Here is a 25,746-nt window from a genome sequence, read left to right on the forward strand (position 1 = left end):
ACACGCGACGGAGTTTTCCGATCCTCTCGCGAGGTTTTGGAATCGTACGAAAACCGAGTTTAAGATCGCGACGATGGTAAACAGTATTTTTTGCGGGGAAAAAAATCGCGAAATTGTGTCAGTAGTTTTGTCGTTGTTTTATCGCGATCTCGAAATATCCCGGGAGACGATTAATTATTCGAAATTCGACACGCGACGGAGTTTTCCGATCCTCTCGCGAGGTTTTGGAATCGTACGAAAACCGAGTTTAAAATCGCGACGATGGTAAACAGTATTTTTTGCGGGGGAAAAATCGTGAAATCATCAGTAGTTTTGTCGTTGTTTTATCGTGATCTCGAAATATCATTTCGAGACGATTAATTTTTCGAAATTTAACACGCGACGGAGTTTTCCGATCCTGATCGCAAGGTTTTGAAATCGTACGAAAACCGAGTTTAAGATCGCGACGATGGCGAGCGATATTTCTTCGCGCAAGGATTCATTGTAGGAAAAAAATCGCGAAATTGTCAGTAGTTTTGTCGTTGTTTTATCGTGATCTCGAAATATCATTTCGAGACGATTCATTTTTCGAAATTTAACACGCGACGGAGTTTTCCGATCCTTATCGCAAGGTTTTGGAATAGTACGAAAACCGAGTTTAAGATCGCAACGATAGCAAGCGGTATTTCTTCGTGCAGGAATCCACTGTGGGGAAAAAATCGTGAAATCGTGTCAGTAGTTTTGTCGTTGTTTTATCGCGATCTCGAAATATCATTTCGAGACGATTAATTTTTCGAAATTTAACACGCGACGGAGTTTTCCGATCCTTTCGCGAGATTTTGAAATCGTACGAGAGCCGAGTTTAAAATCGCGACGATGGTCTTCAGGCTACAGAGTCACGCGGTCGAAAAATTGTTAAAGGTTTCCACAGGGTGTAGGGTACGCGTTGTTTTTTTCGAAAACATTACGATCCTGTGTTCGAACTACCGAGAAGTCTTCAACGACAAAGAAACGTTCGTTCACCGGCGTAAGAATTAACGCCGGGGAACCTCTAATCGTTTTAACACCCGTGTCGTGTAAAAAGAGTACAAAAGCATCGACCCACGAGAAAGAATATCACCTGGAACCGCGAACTCTTATTTACCGAACGTGCAGACAAGTTTATATTTAATATAAGAAAGCATCGACCTAAGAGAAAGAATATCACCCGGTACCACGAACTCTCCTTTATCGAACGTGCGGACAAGTCTATATTTAATATACAAGAGCATCGATCCACGAGGAACAATATCACCTGGAACCACGAATTCTTTTACACGAAACGTGTCTTTAAGAAACTGATCTTCGATTCTTGATTGTATTTTTTAACATTTTACCCAACATTGTACCTAACCCAGACCTAACCCATCTGGAAGGAAATATATACATTTACGGAGGGTTCGAGGAACGGGGTAATATATTTCTTTTGTTCTTATTACGGAAGCTTGTAATAACATTACGCGATTTGTGTAATTTTAAAACGAAGATTGTTCGTTTCGGTGAGCGATTGAAACGACTCGCGCGTCACAATCCCGTTCTTTCGCTTGGTAGTTTGTTTATCAAGATACGGGTTTGGAATATTTGATCATAGCGGTGTCGTTAACGTTCCGTTAAAAGTGTGCCGCGATAAACGAAATATGTTTATTGGACGTCGCGGGGATTACGCGTTACACTCGTTTCTGCGAAACGATACGACGAACGTTCGATTCTCGATTAAACAGCACCGGATAAATCCGCGCCCGCATTTGTCGCGCGTTATGTAAAAGAGTAAATATTCTATACGCGCGGATTGATGTAATTAATACGCCCGCTCGCGATCCCTCGTTAATCAACGTTCGTTCCTCCGCGCGAGATTCATAATAAACCAGCGAGCAATTATATCGGTAATGATAATGAAACGTCACACGCGCTCGTACGAATTTCATTATTTTCTGATACACGATATCGTATCACCGACGATGGCTCGCGACTGTGTCACTGTTACATCGGTTACGCTCGATTTTAGCGCCGAGCGTATTCCAGCCGACAGCTGCAGAACAAACATACCGGGTGGCACGGAAACAACCCGCTCGAACTTTCGGAGCACATTGTACCGATCACCGTAATACGGTTTCGTTGCGTCGAAATCGTACAATTGAACCCGAATCTATTATTTTTCGTTTCGATTCGTTCGCGTTTAATCGTTTATCCGGTATCTTTGAGGTTAGGTTCGAAAGCGGTACCGCATCTTTGCACGTTGTTATCTCGGTCTATACATCGCGCGTACAGTTCCCTCGTTCGCGTAATAAAGACGTCGTAGTAATAACGCGAGATTTAGGATTGAATCAAATATAATCGTACCAGGGTAGGTAAATACGTGTGCATTTGTAGCGCGAAAACGAGCCACGGTTATGTATAAGCTGTTACTCATCCTAACCTAGAATATTCTACTCATCGTAAGGGTGCAAAAAGAGTCGTACGAAACATTGACCCAGAAACGCAAGTTTTCCGAGTCACGATACACCTTTTATTTCCGACGAAGTTTCGCAAGAACCGTTCGTTAAAGAAATTGCGCGAATCGACGTCTCGCAAATCGTCGAGAGACGTAAAGAAAAAGAAAAAAGAAGAAGAAGAAAAAATTTCTTCTTTCTCCCGGCGTACTTGGAATTTTCTCGCGCGAAGGGACAATACGAATTTTCGACAGCAACGAACGAACGGTATCGTAAAAGAGTCTTCGGATGGTCCCCGTAAATAAAAGTCCAGGGGAATTTAAACTGGGACACTTGGATAGAGGCTGTCAATTTTCGTACTTACCGCCGTGTGTCTACATTGATTCGTAGCCGGGAGCGAAACCAACGTACGATTTATTCGTACGGGCGGTTTTCAAATTTTTATTCGTTCGTCGCGAAACGTTATTTCGTTCGTCGATTCAGATTCGAATTTTCTTTCGAACCGTTTCGTATTTTTTCCCCGTTGCGATTTTAATCCAGGCAGAAATTTTGTTCATTTGCGCACCGATCGTAATATCGAGTCTTCCGATAGTTATCGGTCCCTTTCGACGGAAAGAGAACGGAAACAGTATCCGTGACTCGATTTGACAGGTATTCTTGTCGCACAACTCTTTAAAATATTCAACTTTTAGTTATTTCGCGCGAACGAATTGTCTCGTGGACTCTTGACATTTTGGTTCAATGTTCGTAAGATGGGAGCGATGTTCCAGTTGCAACCGGAATATTTTCCGCTTGGTACGTAAAAGTGGAAACCGTGATCGAAGATTTTGTACGACTCGTTTTGGTTCGGGTCGTGCACCACGAGTCTGACTCGTAGTTTCGGTTAAATTGATTAAATAAAACGTGTTCGTGATTGCAACTTGGAAAGGAAGAACGTTCGTGGATCCATGTTCGTGCGAAACGTTTTCACAAGATGCGCGGAATGTGCTTGGAAACTTTGGCCACCTATTTCGGGAACACCCTGTAAACTCGGGCGCGGAAATATCTACCTTTCGCGTCATATGAATACTTCTTATCCGCGGTGAAGTTTCGCAGGAATGCCTGCGAAGGTCAAAGATAAAAGTACTGTCATCGTTCTCCACGCGTTTCTAGTAAACAATAACAGTACGTATCGCGAGCAGATAAGTCGGCTCGACTTATCGTATAAAGCGAAAGGAAGAGTAGTATCCGTTCTAAGATCAAACTTTTACGTTCCTCCTATGGTTACACGCTTTAATGTTTCGTACTACTGTTTCTAAGATTACGTTGATTTATACCTACGAAAATGATCCAAGTATTCGTTCAGCTACGTTCCACGATGTTAAAGTATTTATCGATACATTAATGCGAGCAATTCTCTCGTAAGTGTAACATCTCATCCGTACGTGTTCGATGAAAAGAAATACTCTTCGACGAAATCGCGCGAATATTTTAACAATTCGCCAAGATACGAATCGACGAAAATGAATTCACGTTGAATTTCACGGTAAATAAAGTGTTCGAAACGGAGGTAAACCGAAAACTGTATTCTCGCTTAACCGCGTCGCGAATAAAAACGTTAAAAATCGAAATAAATGAACAATTGAATTTTCGCGAAACTCCACCGTGGAGGAAAATATATTCGAAATCGAGTCGTGAACGGAGAACTCCGGTTTCGTTAAATTCCATCGCGGTTCGCGAAAGTATCGAAAAACGAGGCAAACGGAAGAAAAGTGAATCGCGTTCGGTGGTTCGTGCGGTTACTTCTTGTCCACCCGGTACGCGTGTATTTATTTATTTCGCGCAGAAGTTATGCGCGAGTAACGTGGTCGATGTAACCAAGCCTGTCCCCTTCATCGTAGCGATCACGGTCACGATGTGCGCGATATTCTACGTAGTTGCGTTACTATTAATTTGCGGGCTGATCCTGTACGCGGTTCTCTCGGTGTATCATTTGGCTTGAGCGTTGAAACGAGCCGAAGAATTAATTGATCGATTAATCGGACAGCGACCCTGAACGAGGAAAGAGGAGAGCCGTAGTCGCGAAACCTCTCGCTCGGTATTCGAATCGTCGTCGCGCGTTCCATCGTCACCGGCGGCTCGCGATTTCCGGTCACCAAGATGCGATACTCGTAACGCTCGTCCGTCTCTTCGACGAGGAAATTTCTGTCTCGACCGCGGCCATACGTTAAAGGTAACGGCGACCGAGTCTCGTTACGCGCGCGGTTTCATTGTACACGTAGGTAAACGGTCCGTTCGTCGAATAATGATTCAATTAAAAGATATTCAACGGGGCCCTGTGTGAAAAATAACGCGCGATGCGAACAAGCGAGATTCTCTTTAGCGAGTACGCGAACTACGAAGAAAGGGTTCACGGTACAGATGACGGGAATGCTCGCGGGCCGACTTTTGATTCGTGGTGGCCCGTATCAAATGCGTGCCCCGTGTAAACGCGTTCATTAATTTTTTCCGACCCGCGGACACGTTTGCCCGGTTCTTTTCAATTTTCGCTCGTCCCCCGCGGTTAAAGGAGAGAGAGAAACAAATCCAACGAAACGTTGTTTACGCGTTGCTTGAACATCACGGACACGAGTGCTCCTTTCCGGGATATTTTATATCGAATACGTTGCCGGGGCACAGGTTCCACGTGATTTCTCGCGAAAGTGTCTTCAGAAATTCTCGTATCGGTATCTCCGTTATCGTAAAGATCGAATTTATATTTGTATTCAGAGATCGACCGTGTCTCGAAACGCGTACGACTTCGCGAACGATACGATAGATTCGTATTAAAGAGACAAGTCGCGCGTTTGTAGCAGTATTTACGGACACCGTTGAAAATACGGTAAAACTGAATCGCGACGCTCGATAACTGTTACAAGCTCGAGTTCGAGACTCGATCGGGTCACGGTAGAACCAACCGACCGCAAATTATGCCAACGTCGATGTTTCTAAGCGCGATTCAGCGACGAAATTGTGCAATGTTTCGAACTCGATTTTCTCGAAAATGAAGTCACAAGTATGGGGGAAAAAAAAAGAAAAGAAAATTTCAGTTTGCACTTTCGACGCGTTCGTTCCGCAAGGTGTAACCTATATTCGTGTTTCACGGGCTTGATGGAACTTGTGACGAAGCGAACGATTAACTTTTCGATAAAGAAACGCACGTTCGAAGATTATTACAAATAGTCGTACGAAAGATTCGTCGACTCGAATTACGAATTACTACTCTTTACGCGCACGGTTCACCTACCCTCCTATATATTTATCGATCCATTCACGCCTCGCGTTGTACGTATAATCGACCATTGAAGAATATTCCTTTTATTAATCGAAAATTTCCTTTCGTAGAAAACGATTACCGGTTTGGTTTTGCGCGCACGGAGTCTTCGCGGACGAAGCAATCGGTTTTGTTCGTACCCCGGAGGCAACGAAGTCGTTCCGCGTTGAATTCTCGAAAGATACGAAAAAAAAGAAGAAAAAAAAACAAATGGTTCACTCTGCGCGTAAACAGGGTTGAAATTAAACTCGGGAACGGGAGAGCGAACGACGAGGTGAACCGACCTCGAGGAGCGTGTATCCCGGTCGGAATTAGATTAATCGTCACTTACTTTCAGGGAAGTATAACTGTTCGGGTAGCGGTGATTGATCGATCACCGGCGATATCGTCACAGGAGGGTTGCTGTCGATCTTGGACGATGACGCATCGTAGCTTTCGGCCACTGTGAAGTCTCGGTGTCGCCTCGAGTGCTGAAACGAGTGAAAAAAATGCATACGTAAGAACTGCGGGGGAAACTGGGTTAAAGCGAGAGGAGGGTCAAGGAAGTGTCTGCTCTCACGGTGGTGGCTGCCGAGAGAATCGATGGAAGCCACGATTAGGCACGATCGAGCGAAAAACTGCACCGTCGGCGAAAATTAGAACGGGCCCTCCTCCACGGATGATCGAGGACACCGTGGGAAAATCGTTACGGCTGATTCTTCGCGCGAAAAAAGGAAAATGAATTCCGAACTCGCCCTCTTATTAAAATTGACACGAGGGAAAGAAGGAGACAGAGAGAGAGAGAGAGAGAGAGAGAGAGAGAGAGAGAGAGAGAGCTCGAAGAAGAAAAAAGGTTGGCTTTATCGCGAAAGTTTCTCCCCCATCGGATCAGCGACAGCTCCTTGTATAGGTTCGAGCGGTTTTGATACCGCCGTCGTTTATTAGAAAAATTAATTTCCTCGGGACCGGTGGATAGAAAGAAACTTCCGAGTGGACGGAACTTTCTTTCGTATCTCGCGCGAACGGTTCCTTAACCGTCGTCTTCCCGAGCAACGAAATAAAAGATTGCTGGAAACTCACGGGGAACGCTCGAGAAACGGTAATAATTCACCACCGATAATGCAGAGAGCTCCCACCGATACTTCTCGGACGTTCTCGTTCCCGGATCCTCGCCACGGTGGATGACGAAGTATCGATATCGAGGGACAAACACGTCGGGGAGTGACCGATTCCAGCATCGAGTATTCCGTTCGTTCGATTTTTCATATCGCGAAACGCGACAGGATTGTATAGGTGGTCCGAGGTCCTCGTGTCGCGGAGACGCGTGAGCGTTGAGGTGGCGATTGAAGGAGAACGAAACGCACACTCGGGGACGTTAAAGCGATCGAAGGTGGAGACACGGTGGCGTAGGTATGTTAATACGCCTCGAAGCCGAAATACCAGAGCGAGATCGGAAAATATTATTTAGTTTCACAGATCCATTCGTTCTCGCAGCCAGTGTTGCTTCAGCGGCAAATTTATGGGGACACCGCGGCGCTCCGTACCTCCATTAGTGTCTCCTGAAATTGTTCGTTCGGGGGAACGGGTGTTTTCAATTACTTTCAGAGATTGCCACGTGGTAGTGAACCCCGCGCCGTGGAAACTTTAAGATTCGTTTAGATACTCGGAAAATTTGTCCCGTGGAATCGTACGTCTGAAGAAAGTTACGTAATTTTTCGAACGCGGCGCTGTGACTGTCGAGACTGGCGCGAATAACGATCGGTAACTGTTTTTAATTGTATAAGGTCGAGTTCATTCTCGACTGGGACGAGGTTCACCAGCGAGCCTCGAGTCTGAGAGCAACCGAATCGATTCGAGAAACGTCGAATCGATTCGTTCGTGTCACGCGATTAAGAAAGAATCGAACGCGTTACGAAGAATCTATCGTTAGCATATTTCGCGCGACGATGCGATTCGAATCGATTTCGCGAATCAACGCTCCGGTCGTTCAATTAATTTACCCGGTTCGATTAATGGTAGAGTAAACTTGATAATTATTTTTCGGTCGGCTCGTTTCTATTCAATGCTTAACCACGATTTTGTTCCTCCTTGGTAATTTATGGGACAACTTTCATCGCTACGACGACCGATCGAGAATGTATCGAGTTGTTCGGAGAGTCGTTTCGTATTTTTTTTTTCTTTCGGTGAAAATGAAACACGATTTTTTTTAGAGCGTATAAACATTTTACTAAATGATATATTCTCCTTTTTGGAAAACGTAATGACTCGACGAACAACCGGATACAATATTATATTCGCGTATACTTATACATCGTAGACCGTATGTTTGTAATGTTATCGTATAACTTACTTCGCGTAGATGTACGTCGAATAAACGATACACTTCGTGTATTTGTAATATTATCGTGAACTCATTTCGCGCGAATCGCGGGATAAACGTCACGCTCGGTATATTTGTAACATTATCGCGAACTTATTTCGCGCGAATCGTCCAATAAATCTTCGAATAAAAATCGTCGAATAAAATGCTTGGATTTTCGGTGGAAGCGATTTCGATTATCGACGTCGACGATATTCGAGACGGATGGATCGAAACGGGTCATCCTGTAGCGTTCGTTCGTATTCTTCGGTTTCTTGCGATCGGTTTTCGAATCGCGCCCTCTTCGTAACCGCGATGTTTCGGCGCGAACGATTCGATCGTTTCGCGAAGAATCGATGGCTTGGGTTCGAACCAATCACGGCCAACGATTTCGTCGGTTGCCGAACTTTCGTCGCATTAACGCGCGTTATTTCGGGTCATCGACCCGAGGGTGTCGCTCGTTGGCCGTTTTGCCACTTTGGAATTCACGGCAACGTACGGGGGCTTTTTAACGCGCGAAAATCGCCTCCATTTTCGCGAATCTGTCGCGCACCGAACCGCGAGCAATCGGAACTTCCACTCCGCGGTAGGGACCGCCGTGACGCGTGCGAAATCGCTTAGAAATTCTCTCGGTGGATCGATCGGAGTAAAATCGAGAAGAATCTTTGGCAACAAAAAAGAAAAAGAAAAAAGAATCTCGATAAAGAGATTTAGAAATTGGCGCTCTTTTCAAAGATTTCCAAACGTTCAAAGAGACACATTCGAGCGAATCCTGTGCGCACACTTTGGAGAGGGGCTGGCTTGAAGGAAGTGGTCCTCGCCGGTACGTTCGTTAGCGGATAAAGTCGCGAATTAATTTGCGAAGGAACAAAGTTCTACGGCGGGTGATACTCCCGAGGTATCTTCGCTTCCTAATGTAGGAAATCACTTTGGCCCGTTGTTCCGCGCGAGATAATAAAACGCCGCGACGGGGCGTTACGTTTTCGCTTAAAGACCACGCCACGGTAACGACGCTAATTAATTATTTATGCTCGGCGCGTTTTACGTTGTCGAGTGTCCACGAACGGTTCAGATAGCGCGGAACGTTCGTGGAACGGGGTTGGTTTGTTACGAGGGTAGTCCCGGCAGTACTCGAGCCGACGTGCAGATGGCGGTAGTTATTTGAAAGGAACGACTGAGTACCGACCTCGTGGAGATTAAGTTTGAAGGCCGACGACGCGGTTCCGGAGAAGAGGGCGAAGACAGTTCCATCTGCAGGCAAGGTCACGATGTCGGTCTTTTGGGACGCGCGTGGCATAATTTCTCATCGATTATTGCGAAGTTATTGCAGCGTCCGAGAACGAGATCGAGAAAGAACGGCAGCATTTGACGAGACAGAAGGTTTTCTTTTAATCGAGACACGTCCGTTGTCGATTCGATGAGTTGAAGTTCGTATTTACTTCCTCGCGCACAGACTATTCGATAGATTTAACTCCCTCGGATTATTTTCTGTTCGAAAACTTGAAAAAATGGCACGGTGGTTTAAGATTCGCCGACAACGAAGTTTGCGGTCGATGGTTATTTTGCAGAGCTCGACGGTGTTCACTGTAAACGGGGTATCGAAGCTTTCGAAAATCGTTGGGAAAATTGGGACTTTCGAAAAGTGTATCGATCCGAAAGGAGGCTACGCAGAGAGATAAAGACACTCTTTTCTAAATTTCTCGCGTTTCCTTTGTTAGGTCAGGTACTTCTGGGAGTAGTAGCGGCGAAAGGCAAAGATTCCCCGTAGATTCGTCTCGGATCGAAATTGGAAGAACGAGACGTTAGGTGTATGGAAATTAGCGGGAACACGGCTTCGGTTGTCGAGGATTGTTTGCATTTACATTTATCATGGCAGTCGCGCAATCAAATCCGCTTTAGGCAGCGACGAATTATCCTCGCGTACTGAGCCGAGGGACAGGGGGAGTGGATGGCTGCACAGAGCACAGGGACAAATGCTGGCACCGATCCGGCCATCTACGCGTTGGGTAAATTCTGGCACGCCAACAATTATGTTGGACTACAGCGTTACACGATCCACGAGACAAGTGGTGTCCTGCGCGCAGCTCTGGCCCGTGCTACGGAACAAACACTTCCGGTCAACATTAGCGGAATGGCCAGCATACGCACTCGAGCAGAGTCGAGGACGCGTCGGATGTCGTCGACCGGTTGCTCCACCGATTTTCAACGTTCCAACGAACTTGAACGCGAACGTCCGACAAGGAGACACGTCGGGGAGAAAGTTCAGAAAGTATTCTCTCGATAAGTGTGAAAGTCTCCGGAATTAAATTCACATTTACAAAGCACCGGTTGCTCCACCGATTTTCAACGTTCCAACGAACTTGAACGCGAACGTCCGACAAGGAGACACGTCGGGGAGAAAGTTCAGAAAGTATTCTCTCGATAAGTGTGAAAGTCTCCGGAATTAAATTCACATTTACAAAGCACCGGTTGCTCCACCGATTTTTAACGTTCCAACGAACTTGAACGCGAACGTCCGACAAGGAGACGGGTTAGGGAGAAGGTTCAGAAGGTATTCTCTCGATAAATGTGAAAGTCTCCGGAATTAAATTCACATTTACAAAGCACCGGTTGCTCCACCGATTTTTAACGTTCCAACGAACTTGAACGCGAACGTCCGACAAGGAGACGCGTCAGGGAGAAGGTTCAGAAGGTATTCTCTCGATAAATGTGAAAGCTCCCGGAACTAAATTCACATTTACAAAGCACCGTCCGCCGCACCGATTTTCAACGTTCCAACGAACTTGAACGCGAACGTCCGACAAGGAGACGCGTCAGGGAGAAGGTTCAGAAGGTATTCTCTCGATAAATGTGAAAGCCCCCGGAATTAAATTCACATTTACAAAGCACCGGTTGCTCCACCGATTTTTAGCGTTCCAATGAACTTGAACGCGAACGTCCGACAAGGAGACGCGTCAGGGAGAAGGTTCAGAAGGTATTCTCTCGATAAATGTGAAAGCCTCCGGGAATTAGATTCACATTTACAAAGCACCGTCCGCGATACTCTGTACCTCTGTCGGTAGTTTGTCGATGGTGTGACTGCAAAAAGGAGAGAAAACGAAAGACAAAGAGAGATCTCGAGCTACACTCGCTTACAACATCGATATAATTATATTGTTTGTAATTTTTGTTTGTTTTCTTCGCGAAACCTTTATGAATATATATTTCTAAGATCTTTATGGATAAAAAGAGACAAAATAATTAATTATTTAGAGAGCGATACTAACTCAATATTTTTCACTTGTTAAACAAGTCTCTTTTTTATTCGTATTCATCGTAGTCCAACAACGCGATCGGATATTGGTAAAATTAGATTTCTTTCGCGTTTATCGTTTACCAAATCGTATTATATCGTATTTGGTTTCATTTTAATCGGAAAGATTTGACAAATATTAAGTGAACATTTTTATTGAGGAACAATCGATAGTAAAAAAAGTTCATCTTTGCGTTAGTATTGTTTCATCGATACAAGTATTTGTCTTATCGGTGAACAATGTAGCAGCCTGACGAGCGTCGTAAAGTGTTACGTTAATCGCTCGACTGGTTCCAAGGAAGATACCCCCTAGCGGCGGGAACAAACTTTTCGCATTTATCGTGAACATCGGTTTCACATTTATCGAGGCAACATTGTATCGATATTGTTAGAAACCTTGGATAACCACAAAAAAATACGCGGGGTATTGGTTGCCAATGAATTACCCAACGCGAGAAAATAGGAGGATTGCATCTTCCGTTCGCATCGTTAATATAGACCGTTAATATCAGTCTGTTTTTCGCTAATTGCAACGAAATCTGGTTAAAAGATTGTTTTTGTATCTACGGTAAACGTAATTGTAATTTTAGCCGTAGACGATCGATCAATTTTGTTAAAAATGGGTACAAAAATTTAGAGAAACCCTGAAATCGGGTATGTTCGTGTAATAAAACGATTCGCACCAGTGGTTGCATTGGCGTAGCAGTTGATCAGCACGATTAGACATCTTTTATTGTGGGAGTTGTGGGAAATTTTTTTTTCTTTTTTTAGCAAGTTAATTATCATCGATAAAACAGTCTCTGGTCGGAGTAGGTATATATGTATATACTCGGTGCTCGCTATTGATTACGTATTAAAGAATATATATTTTCACACCGTGGTTTCGGTCGGTGAAGCTCCGGTTTTGTCCAATTAATCATGAAGGATTTCACAATTTTCACAACAAAATGTTTAACTCGACGATAAAAATAGACGTCACACGGCTGACAATATAAAGTGCATTTTGATGGAACAATGCGTGTTGTACAGCTGGGAACTCGATTTTCGTCAATATGTTATTGTGTGAAAAAATGTCAAACTCGTCGGTTTGACGAGACTATGGATCGAGAACCGAAAGAAAAGGTTCATTTGTTACGTGCAGCTTTATTATTCGATTTAAAAATATTTCATGCATTTCTTCTGTTCCTTTGCCTTTGATTTTCAGGCTGTGATACGTACATTACGAGACATTAAGAAACCGATCAAAATTAATAATTAAATTCGCTCAAAAAAAAAAAAAAAAAACTATATATTCGTGATTAGATTTAACAAGCCACGTGTCCTCGATATTTGAATAAAAATATTTTTAAATTACGATCACCACGAACACCTATCGACGCTCGCGAGCCTTAGGTGATCTATAGAGAAGTGTACCGGCGTATCGTGACATCGATAATACGAATAAACGGGCAATCAGAGTCGTGAGATTTGAATACCAACGTGACCTGATCGCTGGATCCGATATCGACCATTCTATGAAACACTGGATACGATGACGCGCGATCTATATAAGAATGCGACGTCGGTTGTTCGCGGTGAGACAGGAACAAGCGTTACAGTATCGAGAGACACGAACCTAACCGGCACCAAGCCGCGATCGTGAAACCGGAGTCGATGGTACTGAAATCGATCCGTTGGAATCGACCCAATCCGAGATGATGGAAACTCGTTCGTACCACCTCACGTATTCCCGTGACAGTCCAATTCAAAACGATTTAGATCGCGATTTTTCAACGTGGGATAATCCAGCTCCGGTCTCCCGGCCACGTAATTGTTTCAGTTTTTGGTATAATAATCTTGGAGTTATTCTAATTAGTTCGCACCGGAGTCGTAGGACCAGGCGCGTTATCCTAAAGAATCTCGAAAGTAGTAGTCTCTCGGTTGTATCCTTTTCGTAATTTCTCCGTTTAATGTAACATTTTACGTGCAAACGTTCCACAATAATATTCTCCACAACTTTTATCCCATTCGGAACCCTGGCTTGGGTTTCCCTCCGGTAGAATGTAAATGTTTGTTAAATACGCTTGCAGACCTGCCGGGCGCTTGAATAATTGCATTAATCTTCGTCAAACGTGAAGTGCACACAATAGATAGTACACTACCTTCGTGTTTATGTTTTTAGCCTCGACCACCGTTGAAATTTACTTCATTTCGCGCGCCGACATTTTGATGGCCGTCTCGTCGTTACGATACGCTACGATCGAACGATAAAGACGGTGGTTACCGTTCAACGTTTCTCACCGTTGCAAAAGAATAGAGAATCGTTAAATATTCCCTTCGTTGGGCGAACCATTTGCTCGTGTACCATTTTCGAGTTTTTTCCCGAACGATCTTGTCGCGTTTCGATCCGTTACTAGATAATTTAATCCGCTTTTAAGGATGAATCAATTCCACGCGGATTTCGAACCCTTTCATACGGAACGGCATAACGATCGCGTTTAATTTTCATACGCGTGTTGCGCAGAGGTCGCTCGTATCCCGACTTTCGGGTCGCGTTCCGAATAACATCCGTTAATAGAAAATGCATGCTATTTTAGCACATTGTGTTCGAGTTTGATCGATTATTACCACCGCGGGCAAGTGGGTCACCGTGCATCGGAATCCATTCGAAGAAAACCGGTTATGCCATTTCTTGCTCGATAAGGGGATTGTCGAGCGAATATTGTTGAATTACACCGATGCACCGGGGTAAGAGGGTGGCCCCGACAGCAATTCTTTCCCCGTCTTTTGTGAAATACCCATTGTGCCGTCTATGCAGTCGGTGCATCGCGCGTGTAATGCACATTTCTGATGCGCCGTGTTGCTTATCACCACACGGACTAATGGAACATCGAGCGGCACAATCGTCGAGATTCGTTATAAATGAAAGATGAAAGTAAAGCTTCTGGTAAAGAGTGAAACCGACCGTGGCTTAACCTACCCTTTACGAACGAAAAGAATCCTCCTCGAGCACTTAACCGGGTGTATTCGTATTTTTCAAAGCGGATCTCGATTACGAGTGGATATTATTTTTTTCTTAGTCGCGTCATGATAATTCGATTCATATTCGTTCGGTTAACAATTGTACGGTTTGACACGTGGAGCTCGTTCGACGATACATTTTTCGATCGATTTTTCGTTGCGCAATTCCGTGAGAGATTTCGGGGTATTGAAATCTCGAACGTCTAAAAATCGAGGACACCGTTCAGATAGATTCGAGTTCTTGAAAGCTTCGAGGAATTTGTCAAAAATTCGACACACTTCTCGCAATGTTGGATCGACTCGAAACGATCGCTGCCGAAGGGTTTGGTGTGTCCAGATAAGGTGGTAAATTACGACGTGTCCGTGGAAAGTTGAAAGATCGCCAATCCATATCAGCCAACGGCACACGATGTAGTTCGGTGGGTGTGGGTTGTGGACCGGGGTTGTACTAGATCCCGCGCGCCTAGTTAAGGGTTAACTCGTTAGAGTCAAGGATGAGATGCAAACAACTTTAACTACGCGAGGAGATCGATGCACGGTCTTGGAGACGTTTAAACAATCCTGCGGAAATAAACTATCGAAGACACGGTCTTGCGAGAATCTCGTGGATTCGTACACGCGAATTCCGCTACATACGGGGCGAGTCAACGATAACTAACCGGAATATCTCGTTGTTCATCGACTAGATCGAAAAAATCGTTTCGTACGAAACAGATGCATCGTACTCGAGGGGGTTCGAAGAGCGAAGACCTTTTTAATTTCTTACGTCTTGTATGTTCAGGGACACAAAAGTGATCGCGAGTCTTTTCAAAATCGACGCTGCGTATTTTGTCAAAATCGATTCACGGTTATCGATCCTCGAATTCGTTTTTTTATCGGTTGATACGAAAGAAAACACGTCGTTCGAGAAACTCGAGGTCGCCTCGATGTCTCTGAAAATACGTGACGCGAGAAATTAAAAAGGTATTCGTTCGAACGAATATTTCGTACGAAACGATTTTTCTCGATAACGCGATACTTCGGATACCAGTTTCATCCTGATTCATCCTGTACGATGAAACCAGCGGTCGACGTACGACTCTTTCGTTCGATGTTTCGCGTTCGACGATAATCCTGTTTTTCCTTTCGGAGTCGACGTCAAATTACCGCCATCCTTCGAGCTTCGACCGGAAAGGAAATCGACACCGTTCGAAAGAATCAGCGAAAAGACCCCCGTTCATCGTCGATTATTTTTTCGGTTTCCGGAATCCCTCGAGACCGACCCACCCACTTTCTTCTGTTTCAAGTATTCTTCGTTCGGAGTTTCTTGCTTCTCTCTTTCTCCTTTTCTGTCTCTTTCTTCCACTTCTCTCTCTCTCTCTCTCTCTCTCTCTTTATCTACCTATCTATCTATCTATCTCTCTATCTTTATCTGTCTATCTGGTCGCATCCTCTTTCTGCTTCGACGCCGATAACTTGGTGCACCCGGAGGAGCAAGAAAACGGTGATGCGGGGGAAAAAGGATTTTCAAGGGATGCACCGGATTGATCCATAAATCTATGTACGGAAATATTGTGCGTTTTCAAGGGGAACGGACAGGTAGGACGAGTGGATAGACAGGTGGACGAGAAACGGAACTATTCTCGCTCCGGTGGCTTCTCTTTCCATTTTTCTTCCGCGAGTACTGGCTTTCTCCTCGGTACCGCAGATGCGCGGGTGTGCTTCTCTGTACTGTGTGTCGGTCGAAAATAATCAGACAACGATTTACTTTCCATCGCGCTATGAATAAGAAACGACGAGTACAAAAACCAAGAGTACAGAAACAAAGAACTCGCGCGACCGTGAGTACGATTAGTGAAACGTCGATGGGAGTCAGAAATGATTGAAACTCGAAACTGCAGTTGTCGGTGGGTCAAAGAACGTATCGTAGAAGCTTAGTCACTGAAAATCTAAATACTCTCGTTCTTTATCAAATTTCGAGCAACGTTTCTCCTCTCGAAAACCTTAACCGACGAATTGATCCAATCTCTAACCGAATTGTTTCACATTCCGTAAGTTTCTCAATTTTTGTTAAATTTGCGGGGAAGAAATATCGAACATTTTTTTGAAAACGAACACGTTACATTTTTAAACCGTTTGGTCCTTCGGTGGCCATTTTGTATCGTTTTGAACGCGTTTGGAACGACGCGAAATATTATCGATATACAGATTTCCGACATTTTCTTCTCAACAATCGATCGTAGCTTACTTTCCGTATACACCCGGTGTTATGAAGCTTACCGAGCAACATTCCAATACTATTGTCCTCGCTATATCACGAAAGTAACGTTGCATCGGCTTCCGGACGATCGACGACCCAGCGATCCAGCGCCTGACCGTGCCGCAGGCGCGATCGCATCAAATTGCACGAATTACATCGCGAGGCAATGGGTCGGACGAGATATACGCGATGCAGACGTCGATACTCACCTTATGACCGACAACAGGAACGATGTAGGTCGAGGCGATCGACAGCGACACCAGCAAGAAGCAAAAAGACGCGCACGGGGATTTGCGTCTCATCTGAAATAAACATCGAATCCGCGTTAATAGAAAGGTCGCGGATTGGTGGGCAGGTGTTAGGGGAGATGGTTCGGGAGGGTTTCAATTACACCTCGAAAACCAACGTATCTTTTTCTCCCTGCTCGGGAATAAATAAAAAAAGAAAAAAGAACTCGTTCAAGTGATCCGCGCGTGATTTACAGCTGCGATAAAAATTGCGATATTTACGTAACGGGAATATATCGAAACGTAACATTTTACGATTTAATTGCTCCCGCAATTTCGCGGAACGAACCACGGGGAGTGTTCCACGTTCGTCTACGTTCGTCGATTTTAATCGGTTCGCGGGAACGCGATAAATCATTATTTCGTTCCCGAGACGAGTTAATAAAATGTGGCCCGCGAGCAATGTTTCGACGAATTTATCGGTCGTGCGGTCAGAGGTTGGCAAATAAATGTTTACGTACCGGAGCCACCGGAGCTTTTCAATTATCCAACCAACAAGATCCTACGCGATTAGAATCTCTTCGGATTCTCAAGGTGGAGCGCATTCCGGGATTAAACGCTTCCGCGCTAACACCGACGATCTATCCTTCGGATCTTTTAAGCGTTTAATTTTTTGCCTCGAACTTGGTTATTCGCGCGATACTTGGTTTCGATCGTTCGAACACGTACCTTCTGCCCTGCTTTAAAAGGGAATCGTTTCTACGGGATAGAAAGGTGTTACACCGTGAATTTTTCGCGCGAAGATTTCAACCGTAACAGCTTCTTCGAACGTTGCGTAATTATTTACACGTGTGTACAAAATGTACACTTTTCTCCGGTGGAGAAGTATCGTTCGAGTTCATCGAAAATATTGAACGACGTTTGAGAAACGACGACTTCGTTGAAAAGAGACGGCGAAATTTGACAGAAAAAATCATTCTTGAAATAGAAATAAAGCGATCGCAGACGTTGCACTGGGAATTTTTCGCGCAAAGATTTCAATCGTAACAACTTCTTCGAACCTTGCGTAATTATTTACAAGTGTATACAAAATGTACACTTTTCTCCGGTGGAGAAGTATCGTTCGAGTTCATCGAAAATATTGAACGACGTTTGAGAGACGACTTCGTTGAAAAGAGACGGCGAAATTTGCCAGAAAAAATCATTCTTGAAACAGAAATAAAGCGATCGCAGACGTCGCGCTGGTCGTGGTCCCGATCGTTAGTTAAGGCAACCTATACGTGCCCGTTTCGTGAAAATCGGTTCATCGATGTTGGACTTTTTTAAAGACGCCAGTTAGGTAAAAGTAGTCCCGTGAAAAACGGCGTTAAAAGTTGGAGACCGTGTCTCGCGCGACAGTTCCATCCGGAAGCGAACGTGTGTATACAGTAACGAGGTTCGCTAGCGAAATTCAGCGACCAGTTTAACGATATCCTTTCCGAAATTCGAATAAAAATACGGCGAGAACAAAATTTTGCTACGCGCTAGTTGATCGTGTCATACGATTCGTTACGTTATAAAATCAGTTTGTATAATTGTATTTGAAAATGTTTACGTTCGAACGAGTTGTCTATTTTTCAAAATATTCAAAACGAAGAAAATCCCGTTCGAGCTGGTCTCGTTGTACTGTTTCTATTCGCGTTAAAGAGAAACTGTGTAACTTTTGATAGAAACGAAAAAAAAAAAAAAGAAAGAAAGAAAACGGAAGTCTTGAAATTTCTTTAACGTCCTCCTTGTTCGCGATGTATATATATATATATATATATATATATATATATATATATATATATATATATATATATATATATATATATATATATCTTCGTCTCTACGAAGTTCTAATGTCTTCGATCCTTTAAGAATCCTTTGAAATTCCCGTATCTCCGTATTCATTTCCAATTCAACTTACTCCCCGAGACAAATCCATTTATTGCTTAAAAATGGTCCAACTCCCGCAGTTTCGAATCTAATTCGACTTATCGATAAGAAGCGACCGGCCACGCGATAGACAAGGTTTTTCCAAGTTTTCGTTTTCATCGCGAACGATCGAGTATCGCGCGATACGCGCAAGCGAGCGGGTAGACGGATCGCGCGGTGTACATTCTTAATAACGGGTGACACGGTTATGGAAGGGAAAACTTATACGCTGCTCGTACCCGGTTCTAATCGTCTTACCGTAAAGGCGATTCGCGAGGTGCTCCATCCCCGTGACCCGTTTACCGCGTGCAAATATTCCATACGGAAAATGAGGATGTCGGTAGACGCGGGATGCATTAATTAAAAAGTGCCAGTGCCTGTTTTTGCTTTGAACGAGACAGCTTCATTCGCGAGGCTCGCTTCGGCTGCGCCGGAATTTCGTCGGAGGTTTCCTTTGCTCGTTGAAACGCCACCGAAGCGTGCCATTTTTATAAAAATGTACACCGCGAAAGATTCACCATATTTTTTATACGTAATCATCGTCGTCGACATGTTAACCAGAAAGCGTAAACAGTCCTGGACGGATTCGAAAACAACACTCGCTGTCGAGCCGCGCACGGTGACCGAATCTCCGGGAAAAAATATACGGGCCCTGCGAGTGTACGCGATCCTCTATCAATTTCGAGCAACGGACACAAATACGATGAAAAAGAATTTCATTCGTTATTCGATGCAACGTAGTATACACCGGGAGATATTTTTCGTTGCTTGTACATCTCTACGAATGTTTCTTTCGATTCGGTGAATTGTACCGGCTTCAACGGGGGTCGGTCCACGCCCTTTGCCCCCTTCTTTCTCGTTATTGCGCCATTGACCGTAACCCTCCTAAAAAAGCAATATTTTGCGACGATTGCTTCGACGAACCTAACCTCTGCTATGCAGAGATCGTAAGTTGCCAAGTTTCGACAATTGAAAGACAGAGGGGCGAGAGGGTTGAGTATTCGCCCTACCCGATCTCCACCAGGGAGATCCTCGTGTTTAGATGTTGAGAGGTTAGCTCGCATAGGAGTAGAATCATCGAGATAAATGTACGAAACTATTGCGGATTTTATTGCGAAAATTGTACCTGATTGTAAAACTTGTTCGTAAACGTAATCGTCGACACGTAGAACTCGTCCGGATTGCGTTTACGGATAGGTACGGGAATTTTTGAATATTGTAGGTCTACGCCAATGCGTTCCACCGGTCGCTCGTTATCGCCTCGTCTCGCTCTTTTTCGATGTCTCTCGTTCGCGATTTTGTCACGCGAGTTAGAACCCGTACACGCGATCGCTTCATCCAATAACGAAAACACGTGTAATTCGAGGCGGGACGATTAATCTCCGGCCAGTTGGCAACTTACGGTCCCCGCGTAGCGTACTTTTGGCCAACGCGCATAAAGCAACGTGTCCTCTTAATTAAAAATTCTTTAAACGGACGTATTGATTTTCCTTCCTGGCGCAGCTCGCGCGACGATTCTTCCTCCTTGAGACTAACGACAATCGCGGAGCGGAAAAAAAACAGAAAAAAAAAATGAAAAGAAAAATAGACACGGCGCGGTGCCCGTTGAAACGGTTATAGATCGATACCGGTTTACAGCCGGTGTAACAGTTACGATAAAACACACGGTCGATGAAAATTTACCCAACCGGCCGGACAATTTATTCAAAACGTTTCGCGAGTCAAAGTGTCCCCGAGACGGATTGCGTTTCACGGATGTGGGGTGTCGGGTGGTGTCCTCGAGCCCTCCGCGTTGAGTATACCGAATTTTTCTCACGTGCCGGGGGAGGTGCCCCGCGTTGGCCCAGAGTTGGGGGTGAAAAATGAATTTCCCTTAAACCGTATTCTTCGCGTATACACGTTGCTTTATTTGGCCTGTTTAATCCGCGAGTGAGAAACCGGAAGATAAATCCGACGGTCGTCTCCGCCGCCAAGGCCGTAAATCGAGCGTCTCGACGCTAGGCGGAAGAGATCGTACCGTCGTTTGGGTTCGCCTTGACTTTGGTCCCGCCCTTTCTGAATTCATTCCGGCTTTTCAATCGGAAGACAAATAGCATTGATAAAGCCGGAAGTATATATTGTTATTGGCTCCGAAGCTCCTCGCCTCTGCTCCTGCCCCGCCCCACCCTCCTCATCTCCATCGACATCGGCGGGATGGTAGGTATATTCGAAAAACGTTTTATATGGTAGCGATTGGCTCGTTTTAAATCTTGTCTTCCCCTTCCTCCCCCTTCTCCTCCTCCTCCTCCAGCTCCTCCACCCCCACCTTTACCTCTGATCCTCGCGACCGGATCTTATTACCTCTTCTTCGTTCGGGGTAGAGCAGAAGCCATTTTAAGGAATAAGAACGGCCGATCGATCCCCCCTCTCTGACCCCCTGCCGCCACCTCTTCGCACGCAAGGCTCGGTTTGTACGCGTGTCTTTCGCGTTTCCGGCTCGGTGTTTTTGACGCGAGCGGATCGTTTCTTGCGTTCGAGCTTCCACCCTCAAAGTCACGGATCCCCCTTTTGCTTTCCGACGCTTAAGTAAGTTCTTCTCGGTCCATTTAGCATTCTGATTTCCGGCAAGCTTTACGACCCTACCGTGAAACCTCTTCGGGTCGAGTTCTGGCGAGGGGGCGTGGAGAAAGAGGATTGAAACCCGATTGAAAAAGTTCCAAGGTTCCGTGATCAATTTCTTCGGTCGCGATTACGTTGGTCGTTTCGGGTTTCCAATTAAACGCTTCGCGGGGAAAGTCCACCGGGCTGTGTTTCACGGCTAACTACTGTATAACGTTGGTTAGTTGAAACTTGGAAAGGCACAGGGGAAGAGGGACGGAACCGATCGCTCCGCCTACTCTCACTTTAGACGCTCCCGAGACGTGCACGCGGGGACCACGAACAGTGAACGTGACCAATTCGGCTAATAGCGGAAAAGAGGCGTGACTCCGCGTTACCGTGCGAGTGGGCCGGGCCTTAATTTCTCGCGACCAATACGACGCGCATTCCGTTTAGGTTTCAACTTACCGGCGACGTACAGTACTGTCGTAGAGTAAACGTTTGTATCTCCGGTTTTGTTTACAATCTATCGGCTGTTTTATTATTGTACTCGTTGTCGCTATCGGTAGAAAACAAATGGCGAAGATCCACAGCAGTCGTTTCGAGATCGAGCGAGAGGAAATAATTCGCAGCATTAGCGCGGCCTTTGAACGAAAGCGTCGGAACGGAACGATTTCCTTTCTGTTTATTTGTTATCGTCGAGTCGGTGAAATTCCCTTAATGAAAGAATGAGTTTAATTAAACGTTTTTAATGATCGTTAACGTCTCGAAATTTATTCGCAGCTAAGAGAATTCATTCGTACCGATTTGAAAATAATGTAATACTCGTTTCTAGATAAACTCTGCGTAATTGGAATTTACACGGAAACAAGTCGTGTTAAAATTAAACGTTTAACTTTTACGCTCTCTTACGTTACAAACTCTCCGAGGGGCTTTAGACGATAGCGGTCCCTCGGAGAGTTTGTCGAATTATATTATTTTCAACGAATGCAAATTAATTCTTTTAACGACAAATAAAACAGCACCGCCTACGACAGTAGGAGGAACAGTGGACCGTAACCGGAACGAGAATATGAACACTCGTTTGCCTTCTTCTCGCGAGCGAACGGTATGTACTTTCGTAAACAGTGGGTGTGTCTCTTCGATTGTCACGTATCCCCCACCATTACGTGACACGTGGGGGGTCTCTCGCGTTACCCGTGACGCGTGATAACTCGACCGCCGTGTAATACTAAGTGCTTATCACTTTCTCGTAGCCGAGGTGAGAAATCAACTTTGCTCCCCTCTAATTTCAAGCCGGTCTGTGCAACGTATCGCGCGTTAACCACCCGCGTGTAAAATATAATCACTGGACAATTTCAAAGATACGAGTAACCGGAGTTACACGGTTTGCGATATTAATTATCGTTATCAAAGCGGTCGACACGAGCAGGACTGGTTCGTGTGGCTGTGGTCACGGTCTCGCGTAATCATCGTTTTAATTACTTTCAGTTGGCAAGTCGCGTACGTGCGCGAGGTCCGATTGGCGACACGCGAAAGAGCCCCGAACGTCGCGCGAGATTCTCGCTCCCCTTTGGCTCCGATGAAGTTCGAGACGGTAAAAGTCTTTGGCCTTTGGCGACGCGATATCCGTTTCGTCGTCGTCGTTCGTGTTCCGTGTCTCGTTACCCGCCCACGGCGCTCGAACCACTCCCACGGGTATCGTCTCCGAGTCGTCGAGCTGCAGCAGCCTCTTTGAGAGGACCCGGTGCCGCGCGACAATTGGACAGACATCGGTGCGTTCGACTCGCGGCGAGTGGCTCCGTCGTGTCGTGAACGGCAAACGAATACCAGACTCGGTAATTCGATCCGTCGATTCTCTTTCTCCTACATTAGGGAGGTAATTGAAGCGAAGTAACCCAGCGGCCCTCGACTTTTTGTCGATTCAACGATGCAATTAACGTTCCCGCCTCGAACATTTCGGTCCCTCTATTAAATTAGTGCCAACGAGAATCAAGGGATGGAAATAGAAACTAGGTTAGGTCTGATTCGTTCGCGGTAGCTAGCTCCTCACCGAAATATACCTTACTGCCGGCGGTCGTTGATCATTTATACCGCTTCGGGCGAGCCATTTCCGCTCGGGAACAATTCGGACACGTACTCGAGCGCATTTTCATTAACTTTTTCGTCGGCAGATCGAAGAAACGTTTTTCATCCACGGGTTTAATCACGACAACCCCTTCTCGCCACCCGTCCTGGCCACGGTATCATCTCTAATTTTGCATTTCCTATCTTCTTCCCGGGGCCCGTGCTTGAACAGTTCGTTCCGTAATTATTCGAAGAAAGAGAAACGGGTGAAACGCCGGGCCGGCTGATATTTTTTTTCCGAGAGAGAGAGACCGAGAACGAACACCGAGCAGGAAACGCGCGAGGGATGGAGGTGAACCGTGTTGGAGGAGAGCCATGCCGTAGGAAACGGAGGAGCCCGCCGGGAATGGTTTATTGCGTGCGGAGATAATAGGACGATGCGGGTTCCGTTCGCGTTTCCGGCCACAGAAATCGTTTCTGGAGCGAGTCTCAGGCGCAAACAATACCGTTCCGTTGTTCTTCGGCTTATCGAGACGATTGTTCTCCCCGTGTGGCGTTCGAAAAATCAATCGGCACGCGCCATTTTCATCGTCTGCCTTAATGGCTCGTTGCACGGCTGGCCCTTGTTCCCGGACGTTTTGTTTTTACACCGGATCTCACCGATCGAGTCCGTTCTTTATCGGTGGCCGCGTGTCGTGTCGTTTCGTGTCGGATCTACTGTACACCGCTCGCGAGATGTACTCCGGGACGATAGAGGGGCAAGAGATGGTTGTCGTCGCTCCACCCAGTCCCCACCTTTACGTCACCGTGACGAATAGTATACTAGAAGCCAAGGTATATGGAAAACGTAGGCGTGCCCCTTTAGTTCCACCGATCGAACTTGCATTCCTGCCGGGTTTCCGCTTGCCAGCGCGAATACGTACGATTGAAAATAAACATTTCTGTACCTTTGAAAAATAATATTATTAACGAATCGAAACAGTTTCCCTCGATGTAGAAGAGCACGAATACGATCTTGCTCGTTTCGTGTAATTCAATCCTGGCAATATCAACGATTCGCCCAACCGCGTGAGGAACCATGGGTCCAAACGGACCCGTAACTCGATCTCTCTCGCACAATTTTAAATAAAGATTTCATCGTTACATCGTATCTCGTCATCTCTAAGGAAAGCTGTACCAATGGTACAATCGATACGAAAGTTTCTCTGGATTCGAGAAGACCAAGGCGCGATACAGTGGCGAGGGTTGAAACAGTGGTTACCAATGCTCGAGTATTCGACATGGGTAGTTCGGTTATTAGATGCGATATTTTTCGTTCGATGTTAACGCTCCGTAGACCGATACACGCGTTACGTTCTCCGAGCTCGTGTAACACGAGACTCGCTTGCCGATGCTCTATCTCGCTCGCTCTCGCGTACGCGCCACAATCGGGATATTTCCGTTGCGGATAAAAATTGCCAGCTACACCGCTCGCTTTTGAGCGAAACGACGAGTACCGATCTTATTACTCGAGAGCGAGAATTACCGTGTAACGGTGCGCGTAAAAGCGGTCGTCCCATTAACGTTTCACTTGGCAAAACAATTTAACTTTTTAGCCCGGCCGACCCGAGACCTAACGAGCGGTTACGCGTTATTTGAATACACACGGCAGGCCGCACCGCGGCGTTCATTTTTGCTCGCAGTAACCGCAACGCCATCGCCGTCAAGGTAAATTTTATTTCTGCGGTTTTAAATTGCTTCACGACCGGTCCCGCTCGAATTTCTATTAATCGCGCTTCGGAATAAATAGGTAACACACGTACGTGAATTGAAACGTTGTTATTGCCGCGCGATCTTTCGCGCACCTGTGACCCGCCACGATCGATCCTTCGTAGATTAACGAAAACGGTTTTTGCAACAGTTTTAATCCCTTCCTGTGTATCATCGATAGCGGAAATACTGCCTTGCCGGTCAATTTTATTCGTCGAGTTAACAACAAAGGGATTATCCGTTCACTGTTTAAGTTTCATGACACACCCGTTTAGCTACCGGAGCTTTATACATCAAGGATCAAAAGTTTATTTTCCGATGTAATATGAAACGCTTCGTTGGCTGAATAATTTAGCGTAACACTGAATGACCAAAGTCGTTTCGATTCGGTTGCCACGCTCACGCTGCCCGCTATTTGAATAACGCAGACTAAATGTTTATTCGAGATAATTATGGGAAGAAAGTCTTTTTAGGTGAATAATTCATTCGAGTAACGATCGTTTGTTATTCTGGACGCGGTCATTCTCTTCACCTTGTTCGTGTAATTTTTCGTTACATATTC

At 45.4% G+C, this 25,746-nt stretch overlaps 1 protein-coding gene across 2 annotated transcripts in view; it reads right to left on the reverse strand.

Annotated features, from left to right (window-relative positions):
- The window catches only part of Fstl5 (follistatin-like 5), a 100,356-nt gene that overhangs the window by 8,652 nt on the left and 65,958 nt on the right, over positions 1–25,746 (reverse strand). For both annotated transcript variants that reach the window (XM_076307350.1, XM_076307351.1), the window contains exons 2-3: positions 16,818–16,910; positions 6,071–6,209 (exon numbers count right to left, since the gene is read on the reverse strand). In XM_076307350.1, coding sequence (XP_076163465.1) covers positions 6,071–6,209; positions 16,818–16,910 — 232 coding nt within the window. The remainder of the gene's footprint in view (positions 1–6,070; positions 6,210–16,817; positions 16,911–25,746) is intronic.

This window comes from Ptiloglossa arizonensis, chromosome 3 (assembly GCF_051014685.1).
Source record: "Ptiloglossa arizonensis isolate GNS036 chromosome 3, iyPtiAriz1_principal, whole genome shotgun sequence".
NCBI classification, from domain to species: domain Eukaryota; kingdom Metazoa; phylum Arthropoda; class Insecta; order Hymenoptera; family Colletidae; genus Ptiloglossa; species Ptiloglossa arizonensis.